This window comes from Olea europaea, chromosome 23 (genome assembly GCF_002742605.1).
Source record: "Olea europaea var. sylvestris chromosome 23, O_europaea_v1, whole genome shotgun sequence".
NCBI classification, from domain to species: Eukaryota; Viridiplantae; Streptophyta; class Magnoliopsida; order Lamiales; family Oleaceae; genus Olea; species Olea europaea.
Genome location: NC_036259.1, coordinates 10,093,093 through 10,105,100, shown reverse-complemented (window position 1 = coordinate 10,105,100; position 12,008 = coordinate 10,093,093). Strand labels below are relative to the sequence as shown.

Here is a 12,008-nt window from a genome sequence, read left to right as displayed (position 1 = left end):
AATGAATACCATACTTCTAGACTATCAACCAAAACCTCGCCAACATCTTTACTGTCGCAGCTCTATTCAAGTGCTATATACCATAGCCTGGACAACACCAATGGAAGATGCATGGAAGCTAAATTTCGCTGCCTGTGGCCCTAATGAGCTGAGGCATGGGGGAGCAGGAAACGTCCTTCGCGAGCATCATGGCTTATTTAAAGCTGCTCGTGCAGAGCCATTGCCAAATGATTTCAGCCACTTTGATGTGATACTTGTAGCTCTTGAGTTGGGTCTACGAGAAGCCATAGCACAAGGCATTGATTACCTTGAGGTTGAGGGACATAATGTGCATGCCATCGCAGTGGTCTTTGATGACAAGGCAACACTTACGCCCTCGAAAAGTTCCATCGCCCATAAATGCCGTAAACTTGTACGAGCATTTAAATGTGTTAAATTTCACCCTGTGACAGAATTCGCTAACAGGGCTGCCATAAAATTAGCAGAAATGGCAACTGATGAAGCAGGGATGCAACACTGGATTATACAACCTCCCCCCGAAATAGCTACGATACTCATTGAAGACATGACTGGGTATTGGCATGGTTTATTCTAAGGCATTCTTCTATCATCAAAATAATGTTGTTCCTCACAGGCAGAAAGGCAGATTTGCCAGAGAAATGAATAAACGAGGGATGCAAATTTTCTATACTAATAAGATATCATTTTGCCCTAAGATATACCTACATTGTGAGGGAACACCGCATTAATTACATGAAGAGTTTTCCCATTATCCTCCATCATTTTGTCAGCAATAAAAAGCATAATAAATTAGAGGCCATAAAAATGAACAATAATTTAATCGAATTGCAATCCCATGTAAAACAGATTTATTACAAGTAAAAATACGCAAGTCAAGTAAATATTTGGTTAGAAAAAAAATGAAGCACAAATCAATTTCAAAGATTGGCCAAATAATTTCTATTTATTTATTCTTTAGGGGATAGAGAAATGAAAATGAAGTCTATATCTGACCTTTTTCAGTACATCAGCGAAAACCATTTTTCCATTTACTGGTGAATGTTTCGATCCCAGATCCCCGCAGAGCGATGCTTGATTTACTTGAGAGGAAATTGTGGACAAAAGAAATTGCAGTCAAATTAGAATGGGAAAAACAATGGGTATATTTACATCAACCTCTAAATTCATCCCTATTAAATTTTAATATTTTTTTAAAGAATATTATTTACATCTACTGTAATATTCGTATCTCATCTTTATTAAATTCATTCATTTAAATACTATAAATCCAAATGAATTTTATATATTCATCTCACTTTAAATACATATCTAACATTATAGATCTCCATATTCCCTAAAACCATGAACTCTTTTAAGCCAGATGAACAATATAAGAACAAAATTGAACATTATTTAACATATATTATTCGCTTAACAATGTTAGATTAGAAGTTTTGTTGTTCTTGTTCTTAAAACTCAATCTATCAAAGAAAACAACAATAAATTCGCAGTTTGGTTCGAGTTGGTTTTGATCCCAACCCGAAACCAAAACCAAATAGTCGATTTGAAAAAATTTCAACCAAAATCAATTCACTCTAGCTCTTAAACCGAACCGACCGCAAATCAAATTGGTTAGTCGGTTTAAACTTTTAAATAATATTACATCATAAAAAATGAAAAGTCATGAACCACTCATACTGACACAACCAAGAACTAACACTTAAACATAACCAAACCAAATCTTCATCAAGTTTTTCTTCATCCCAAATCCATGCTATCATAAACTGATCAGTAATTAAATAGTGGTAAACAAATCAATTAACCGTTCAAATAATAATAGTAGTGTTATCCTTTACTATTCTTATGGTTTATCCAAATTGATTATCTCTGATGTAGCTAAATCTTCTTCTACTTTGAACCTAAAAAAATTGCGTCCTAGCATTATAAGGTGTAGCCCAGCCCTCTGCACATGGATGATGGTACTTGTACCAATTACAAGCAATATGAGGCATTGGTTCACTAGTATGCCAATTTATCTGCACACAATTATATAGAAATACGCAAGTAGAAATATAATTTAGTTAATTAGAAATTCAATTAATTTAATAAATATTAATCGAGACAAAATGGCAGCCATTGACAAATCCAATTACAACAATCTTATGATATGCAATTGCAAGGGGTTTATCTCAAAGTGGAAGAAATGTAAGACATTGTTGTTGGCTTAAGTGAACAAGAATAACCTTATATCTTGAAGCAATAATATGAACCATACTCGGCAAGGTCATCCAATACTCACGACTAGCATAACCTTAAAATGAGAAAGTGAATGAATTAACTCATGAACTATATCATCATTTCCATAGTGTCTACAGTAATCATCAAAATGAGATTCAAGCTGTTTTATTAGGTCTTTTTCTGACCAAAGACTAATTATTTTCACCTATGCGTAAAATATTAGTCACAGCCCGAAAATCGTAATTGCCATTTGAAGCTACATCCTTCACACCAATTATGTAAGGTGTCAAAGGAAATGAGTCAAAATAAGCCATGGACTTTGATCCATGTGCTTGATACACTTTTTGTTTTTGTCGAATTGAAGGCTGGCTTGATAGTGTAGGCTGACTTAAAGGCATAATGGAACTATCCAATTGTTGTAATGTATTGTCTTGTCCAAATAGCACAAACTCAAAATACGATGACTCTTAACGAGTAGATACATCTATCTTTGAAGATGGACGACCCTTTTTCATTTTCTTTGTTGGTATTCCTACACCTATATGAATCATATCTTTCACACGCGAAATCAATTCTTGGTTTTCTCCCAACTTGGCCTAACTCAGATTTTTTCATAACAACAATCATGTTATGTCTCTTACTAGTAGTTTTAACCCAATCAATCGATGCCTCTTTATTTGTAAACATCTGTTTATCATCAAATATTTGTATATAAATATATGATCATATTAAAAAATAAAATCATTATGCACCATGTTTGTCGTAAACATATCTGCATAATCAACAAATAATTCATTCTGGACATCAAATATTTGTATATAAACATATGATCATATTAAAAATAAAATCATTATGTACCATGTTTCTCGTAAATATATCAGTATAATCAACAAATAAATTCATTTTGGACATCATAGTTATGTGTTGATGCATCCTACATTAAAAGTATTGTGTCAAATATTGTCATTGACATAAATTCAAAAGTAAGTAAGATAACAATTAAAACATCAAGTAAGTATGCGAAATAACAGATGAATTGGAACTTTTCCAAATACTTGTAAAGAAACCCACTACAGTTGAGAGCAAAATAATAAAATGAGAAATAGCAGATGAATTAGAACTTTTCTAAATATTTGTGGAGAAACCTACTTCAATTGAGAGCAAAAAAAAGGTCTTGTGACCATAAAAAGAGAGCAGAGACATTGAATATGCCAAGCACACCCAAAAAAAAAAAAAGGTTTTATCCATTGTCATCCAATCCTCTTTACCAAACGTCCATAAAAGGAAAAACAAGCTTGGTTTTAGGGCCTATATGTTAGAAATTGCTGAAAAAAATGCCTCAACAAGCAATCAATTAACAAACTCATATAATTATGTACTTTCAAAGTTTATCTTACTGTCTTTCTCGTTCAACAAATTAGCAACCATTTATTTCTGTACTATATCTACAAGAAATTCCACCACAGCCCCTTGATAGGGGTAACCAACATAAAGTCAATTAAGGACGACATTGTGCTTCTAGAAAAAAGCAATGCGTGTGCCAAAACATAGGATTCTGTACAGCAAAGAATTAAATCCAGATAAAGAAAAAAAATTATGTTCTTTTCTTCTTATGGAGAAGTAGGGTGGTTAATAATTTAAGAAATAGAACATCACTTTCGATATAGGCACTATTAGCTTTCCGACATAGTTGAAAGAGGAGAAAAAAAGCATGCAATGCAAACAACAATAAAGACAGAGTTTTCACGCCATAAATTGCTCAGTGACTGAAGGCCCTTACCAATTAGACTTAGGAATAACAGGTAAAATCAAGAAAAGAAAATTAAATTATCCAAATTCAAACAAAAATCAAACAACAAAACACAATAAAAAGGTAATCCTTACTTTTTCATATTCCTCTTCATATATTGCTATGTCTGTATATATGTGCTCAAGCACGTACATTGTTTACTAAATTTCGAGTATTAGAATGCTACGAGCATATTCATGTAGTTTTTTCTGATTTATTAGGGTTCTAGTTAAACACAAATCTATAAGAATGTAAAAAGATTTAGGATAATTTAATGAAAATAAAAATAAGTGGATGAATATAGAAGAATGTATTTTTATTTAATTTTATTTACGTCTATTTAAGTAAATTTACATAGAATTTCAAATATAATAAATTTTTTTTTAAAGTGAATGTAAATATAAAAAAATGTGAATGGAAATAGCGGTACCCAAAACAATTCTCGACACGCAATTCATGCATTTCTAGTAGAATGGGAAATTGTCAATTTTCTTGTTTTATTGTCCCTCGAAAACAAGAAAAGTAAACCTAAGGGGGCTAAATTCATTAATTGTCACCCAATTTCATACTCAGACTACTCAATTTAATTTTATTTTACCGCAATCTTCTACTTTCATATCACTTTTCATTCAGGTCATCCAACTTTTTGTGAAATGACATCTTTGTATTATATTAATAAAATAAATTTTAAACAAATAAAAAGCTTATTTTAAAAAAAAATAAAAACTTGTTTAAAAAAAGTTTCTTAAAAAAAAAAATAAAAACTTATTTTAAAAAAAATCTTTTTCAAAATAAAATAAAAATTTATTTAAAAAAAGACGTTTCTAAAATAAACGAAAAAATATATATATTTTTAAAAAGTTAATTAGAAAAATAAAATAAATAAAAATTTATTTTAAATTAACATTCCTTAAAAAATAAAATAGAATAAAAAATTATTTTTAAAAAAAGTATTTAAAAGAAGATAAAAACTTATTTTAAAAAATGTTACCTAGAAAAATAAAATAAAATAAAATTATTTTTAAAATAAAAAAATTTATTTTTGGTTTTTTAAAATTTATTTTATATATAATGTAAAGTTACCATTTTACCCCTTTAAAAAGAAAATGTAACATGGCAAATCAATCAGCGTCAATAACCTTTTTTTTTTTTTTTTTACAAGGGAATTCGCAGCCGCTATTCGAAGGTGCGCACTAGGTAAACCCCGCCTTGTGATCCTAGCCGGCAAAGGACCACATGGAGGTAAACCAGCCTAGGTTACCCATAGCTGACCGTCTCAAACCAAGAAGGCCAATAGGCAGCTCCAACGGGAATCGAACTAGCAACCTCACGATTGCTAGTCCAACTGCCCGACCAACTTGGCTGGGGTTGCCCCCCAATCAGCGTCAATAACTTGAGTTTATGTGGTGTTCGTGACATGTTAAGTGAAAGGTGAAATTAAATGATTAATTTCACTTATTATTTAATGTCATATTAATGCCACATAAGCTGGGACTATAGTCCCACTGGTGCTATATATTATTTAATTTTACCTATTATTTACTGTCACATTAACGTTATATAAACAGGGTAATCCCAATGGAGCTAAATAACATGACTCTTTTAAATATTTTTGTCCAAAAAAAGAAATTTTCATCCCAAGATTCATTTCAGTTGGTTTTACGATTAAACTCGACAATCCAAATTCTGATCCAATTTGGCTAGTATATTCCAAACGCTAATAGTTGAATGAATTAAGCTTTGTTGCCAGATGTTTAAACATCCTTGTTAGCAGAAGATTTGTAAAGAATTATATCGATTTTTTGACAGTTTTCAAAATTCAAGCAATTGAACCGATAAATGACTTGGTACTTTTTATAAAATAAATATATAAAGTTGCGAACTCAACCCCCGTTATATACAAATTTTGATTTCAGTCAAAATCTACAATAAATTTTAATCATATATTTCATAAGACCCACAATTTTTAATAACATTTCATTAACTTTTATCAAAATTTACTAAAATTTTGATTTTAATTCCTATTAAATAGGAGCTTAGTTTTAAAACTATGGTGAATAAAAATGGTGACTTCGAGATAAATGAGATTAATAATTACATTGTATTGGATAGTCTCACGCGAAATTTAAAGTAACATAAAAATCTTAGATGTATTGATTTTTAGTCAATGTCAAACTAGTCCATTTTGAGTCATGATTGGTTCTAAATGTGAGCACCGATCAATGTCGTAGAGTGTATCCATTGTTAACATAATTACTAAAAATCGAAAACCCATATCATAAAACAAAATTTCAATCTCCATTAAGAAGGAACAAGAATCACAGGAAGATCCGCCTCCTTGGCCTCCTCCTACAATCCACTGAGTGTGTAGCCATGGACACTTGGACAATGCCAGTCAACTCGACCTGGACAGCCGAGTGTAATCTCGGTTTGGCTTGTCTGCTCAGCACATGGCAACTTACTTCCTCGACGCCATTTCAGCTCAGATCACCAGCTCCTACCCGGACACCTACTCCCCTCTCACCACGCTCATCAAAACCTACCATCAGAAGCTCCTCAACGCCTCCAATCTTCAACTCCGTCACCTTTTTAATCAAATTCTCACATTTCACAGCCAGTCAAGCCATTCAACAGGCCCTTGAACATGCTGATCATGTCCACATCATTGACCATGACATTGTGCAGGGCATCCAATGGCTGGGATTGTTCAATATCCTCGACTGCAAATTGCAAAAAATCAAGTTCATTCTAATCACCAGCATTAGACCCTCCATGAGACTATTGAACTCAACGTGCCAGCTTTACAAGAGTTCATCTACGCACTTAGCATTCCTTCCCATTTCTAGCATTTGGAAGGCAAAATTGGCAACACAAGGATCTCAGTCAATTGGGAAACTAGGATTGGAGAAACTATTGGGGTGCATTGAATGCACCATTGCTTGTATGACATTACAGGGAGTTGTATAGGAACATTGACATTGTTGACTTTGTCAAAGCCTAAATTCATCACTGTTGCTGAACAAGACTTAAGTCATGGGGTTAGCTTTCTAGGGAGATTTATGGAGGCCTTGAATTACTATTCAGCGTTATTTTATGCTTTAGGGGATGGCCGATTGAACATAGGATGGAAACAATTGTCACTGTTGACCGCACCCGCCTTGCAACCATCGAAGTAGTTAGAAATTTTTTTGATATGCAATGAGAAACAACTCAACAGGTCAATTGATAACACTTTAATAATGTTGAGTTGTGGAGAGTCGATTCCCTGGATCAAACATGCCATAAAAGTCTTGAACTTCTATCACATTCATCATTGAAATGAACAAGCTTTTGTCAAGCACTAAAATCACTCCAAATATATCTGTTTCCATTGAAACCTGAGATAGCAATTAAAAATTCCGTACCTGCACTAGAACGACGAAGATTTCCACAAAACCTTTCCTCGACTCTCAGAACCTCGTTTATGTCCCTGGCCACAATCCATCTGTTAGTAATTTCCTTGGGCATTTCACTCAATTCCTGCAATAAAACCTGATGTACAATTTTTACACACTTAAATAAGGGAAGGAATCGAATTATGCAGCCAATACTAGAATGTCTAAATGCAGCAATTGGTAGAAATTGTACTTCACAGTGCAAACCATATCTGAATGCCAATAAGAATTTATCTTATCAATAAACTTCAATTGAATCAAATCCACAATATCTCAAAAGATGTGATTTTTTTCACACAAATCACGATAGTTTTAATTTGATTGAATTTAACTAGCCTTTTCAAGGGACTTCATGGCTGATTACTAGCAATTCCTATGAGAGTCCAAATCAATATATGCATCCTTTTAAATATAACATAAACATCTTCCTAGTGAGTAGAAATTCCGCTAGCTTTTTCATTATTTTTGGCAGCAGATAACTTCAAAACCGTCATTACCAGCACTGAAGAGGGCGAAAGCAGCAAGAAAAGCGGAGGAAATCACCAAGGAAAGAGGAGAGAAGAGGGAAAGAAGGAGCAAGGAAAGATGAGGTAAGTTCCCGGAATAGATTAGACACCAAATAAATAAATGGGTATGTGAATCTGTGGATGCATTGAGAAAAAATAGGATTGAAACATGAGGAAAGAGTAGGCCTTTCGAAAGCCTATAATTCCATTTTTATTTATTATTGTTTCACGTCCATTTAAATATCCTTTGACAATCCAAATCCTTATCAGATAGTAAGCATATTCAAGAATTTATTAAGATAACATACACAAAGACAAACAACTACACTCAAGCTAGTTAGGCGTAGTTCACGAAGACATCCAAATTCAACCTTAGGAAGAGTGATTAAACTATCATCAATTGTAAACCTAAAGTAAAAGGTCAATCAAAAAGTACATGAAATAAGTAATTAAGAAATAGTTGACTTGGTGTAGTGGATTAATTGGTTACGAGTGAATAAGGTGTGATAAAATCCAACACCATCGTTGAATGGAATTTAATTTTGTTCATATGTGGGTGTACACTGTCTAAGGGGTTTCCTTACCAACTTGGGTTAACCATTTCACAAAGTAACGACAAATGCAGTCGTAGTTTTTAAAGCCCATTGATAGAATCTCACACGTTGGCCTCTCTCCTATAGACGACCACCTAGGACACTTGATGGAGTAGAGTAGAAGACTATGATGCTCGGATATGGTTACGGGTATGTATCGAAGCGTCGAATCTTTTATTTTTTAAAATGTAGGATACGAGGACATGGCTAAAAAGAGTCCACATTACAGACACGAGTACATGAGTATGTCTTTCAAACTTCAACTTTTTTACTAATTCAAGATATCATTTTGAATAGACCAAAATCAATTATTCATAAAGAAAGAAATGTGTTTTGAATAAAGAGTTAAAACGAATAAGATAGAATTTTCGAGTTTAGTTTTCAATTATGGAAATTACTATATGTTATATAAATTAGCAAATAATAGAAAAAACTTGATTGCAAGTTGGACTTAGTAGAGAACTAAGTAACACTAAATGGGGCCTATTTTCATTTTATACAAATAAAACCATAAACCCCTGAAACAGAGTAGGAAAGAATGGAAAAAAGAAGGAAATGAAAAGCGAAAAGAAAGAAGAAGAAAAAAGAACAAACCTAGTGTTGCTACCTTTATTCGCCCTCTTGATGGCATGCCGGGTGTATAAAGAGTATAAACGGGAAAGAAAAAAGAAAGAAAAAAAAAATAAAGAAGAAGCAAAAAGACGAAGTGTCTGATTGAAACTTGGAAGATCCGACACCTATTCCATACCCATAGTTATACCCATGTCATGTCATGTTCGACACGGATACTCCAACTATTTCAAAGAGTGCAAGCATCAGAAATAGAAGAAGATGATATAAGTAGTTGCTAGACAAGTATGAGATAAGCCCTAGTTAAGTTGAGGTGAGGTTATGTACAAGTCGATTCATCCATTAGGGATTAACAATCAAGACAGACAAGTAACAAGACATTATATGCTAAGAAACACAGATTCAAATATGTAATTTGGATATGACATGATAAAAGCACGTCTATACAACTTTTTAAAATAATTAGGATACGCAAATACATGTGTATATATATGTGTGTGTAGTATTTTCAGAAGTTAAATCATGAAATTCCGCATAATTTCATTATTAAAAAAAAAAAAAATTCATACCTGTATCTATTTTCAATAATAAAACTATAGTTATCAATTATTAATACAATTTCACATATATTAAAAGTTTTAATACTATTGTCTATTTTCAATAATAAAACTCTAATTGCCAATTATTTAACACTATATCCATTTTCAATATTACCTATTATCTTAACACATGTTTACTTTCATTGAAATTATTAATTAATATATCTATCTATTTTCAATAAGTTAATAATGACAGTATTTATTTGTTACGTATAGAACTTACAATCTATAGCCAATAATAATGATTTTTTAAAAATAGTTTAAAGCTTAAAAACTCTTCTTCATGTGTCTTAACATGTCCAAAACGTATTGAAAACTTAAAAAAATAAAAATAATTAAAAAATACATATCTTGAACATACTAGAGCATATCCAAGCTTGGATATGTATCCACACACAATATGCAATAAATTTACACGTATTCGTGCTTCTTAAATCATATTCACCATCAATTTTCACAGGCTACTCTCTAATATTCATATACTCTAATGCATTAGTAATACTCCTGTGTCTAAATTTATATTTTAGCAAAGTAGCAGAAACAATGTCGTAAGTGTAGATTACAAAATAACCAGTCAAAATATTATGAAAATGTGCACTATATAAAGAATAAGATTCAGAGACCACAGCAAGAAGTAGAAGACAACAGGAAGGTAATCAAGGCATCATCTAGCACATTCATATTAATGCATCAAGCCCAAGCAGAGAAAGCTTGAAATTCAAATTCTTCGTGAACTATAAAGAATATAATACATTCATCAATGCTTACAGCTGTTTCCAAAAAAGTTGTGAATTCAAATTTTAGTTCCATCAATCACCATTTAAGGCAATTAATAGTTTTATACGTTTTGTAACGTTGTGAAAACTTTACAAACTATTGACCATAAACTAGCCGTTGCGTATTAAAATATATCTAATTTCCAGAGCAGAATGCAATTACTAGTTGTTTCCTATAAATAGTGATTAGTGTTTCACAGGCAAACCATACAGTCTCTAAACACCAACTTTACCTTATTTCACAATCAAACAACCTAAACAATGAGAACCATACTTCTAGGCTATCAACCAAAACCTCGCCAACATTTTTACATCGACAGCTCCATTCAAGTGCTACATACCATAGCCTGGACAACACCAATGGAAGATGCATGGAAACTAAATTTCGCTGCCTGCAGCCCCAATGAGCTGAGTCAAGGAGGAGCAGGTTATGTCCTTCGTGAGCATCATGGCTTATTCAAAGCCGCTCGTGCAGAGCCATTGTCTAATGATTTCAGCCACCTTGAAGCGAAACTTGTAGCTCTTGAGTTGGGTCTACGAGAAGCCATAGTACAAGGCATTGATTACCTTGAGGTTGAGGGACATTCTGTGGATGCAATCGAGGTGGCCTTTGATGACAAGGCAACACTTGTGCCTTCGATAAGATCCATCGCCCATATATGTCATAATCATTTACAAGCATTTAAACTGGTCAAATTTCACCCTGTGGCAGAATTTGCTAACAGGGCTGCCATGAAATTAGCAGAAATGGCAAGTTATGAAGAAGTTATGCAACGTTGGACAATTGAACCTCCCCCCGAAATAGCTACAATTCTGGTTGAAGACATGACAGGTTATTGGCATGGTTTATATTATTAAGGCATTTATTATCAAAATAATGTGTTCCTCATAGGCAAATTTGCCAGAGAACTGAATAAACAAGGGATGCAAATTCTCTATATTAATAAGATATCTTTTTACCTTAAGATACACCTACATTGTGAAGGAACACCGTATTATTACTGAATAATATCAGACATTGAATTGTTTCCCCATTACCCTCCATCGTTTTGTCAGCAATAAAAAAGCATAATATATTAAATTAAAGACCCAGAAAAATGAACAATAATTTAATCGAATTTCCATCCTACATAAAACAGAATTATTCCAAGTAAAAATACGCATGTCAAGTAAAAATCTGGTCAGAAAAAACTAAGCACACACCAATTCCAAATGATTGGTCAAATAATTTCCATTTATTTGTTCTTTGGGGGATGGAAAAGAGGAAAAATGAAGTATACCTTTTTCAATATTTCAGCGAAAACCATTTTTCCATTTAATGGTGAAACTTTCGATCTCAAATTCCCTGCAAAGCGATCCATGAGATTCATTTGAGAGGAAATTGTGGAGAAAATAAATTGTAGTCAAATTATAATGGAAAAAAGAATTCTCGACACGCAAATCATGCATTTCCTGTAAAATTGGAAGGTGTCAATTTTTAAGTTTTGAACATTCTAGTGGAGA

The 12,008-nt window shown here is 32.7% G+C and overlaps 2 protein-coding genes across 7 annotated transcripts in view; one reads left to right on the top strand and one right to left on the bottom strand.

Annotated features, from left to right (window-relative positions):
* Nucleotides 1–11,775, top strand: part of LOC111372343 — a 13,924-nt gene extending 2,149 nt beyond the window's left edge. Inside the window, exon 2 of the mRNA XM_022994635.1 lies at nt 10,843–11,775. Within this exon, the coding sequence (XP_022850403.1) occupies nt 10,843–11,363 (521 nt within the window). The 3' untranslated portion in view covers nt 11,364–11,775. The remainder of the gene's footprint in view (nt 1–10,842) is intronic.
* LOC111372344 lies at nt 821–11,964 on the bottom strand. 6 transcript variants are annotated; one of them, XM_022994639.1, is made up of 3 exons: nt 11,786–11,964; nt 7,432–7,558; nt 821–2,036 (listed from the first exon to the last, which is right to left on the bottom strand). In XM_022994639.1, exons 1-3 carry the CDS (start codon nt 11,873–11,875, stop codon nt 2,020–2,022), a joined length of 234 nt encoding a protein of 77 aa, XP_022850407.1. In that variant the 5' UTR covers nt 11,876–11,964; the 3' UTR covers nt 821–2,019. The 6 variants fall into 6 exon arrangements, 4 of the variants coding, with proteins under 4 accessions (XP_022850407.1, XP_022850406.1, XP_022850404.1 ...); XR_002698745.1 differs by lacking the exon at nt 821–2,036 and adding an exon at nt 6,152–7,325 and having other exon boundaries at nt 7,432–7,496; XM_022994638.1 differs by lacking the exon at nt 821–2,036 and adding an exon at nt 6,152–7,325.
* Nucleotides 11,965–12,008: the final 44 nt, after the last annotated feature.

Bases quoted from the DNA above. Each gene is read 5' to 3' on its own strand.
- LOC111372344 (XM_022994636.1), bottom strand. From the start codon at position 11,875: ATGAATCTCATGGATCGCTTTGCAGGGAATTTGAGATCGAAAGTTTCA. The intron at 7,559-11,785 runs GTATACTTCATT...ATTGTACATCAG, and splicing joins TCGCTGAAATATTGAAAAAG to GTTTTATTGCAGGAATTGAG. The intron at 6,748-7,431 runs GTACGGAATTTT...TGCAATTTGCAG, and splicing joins TCTTCGTCGTTCTAGTGCAG to TCGAGGATATTGAACAATCC.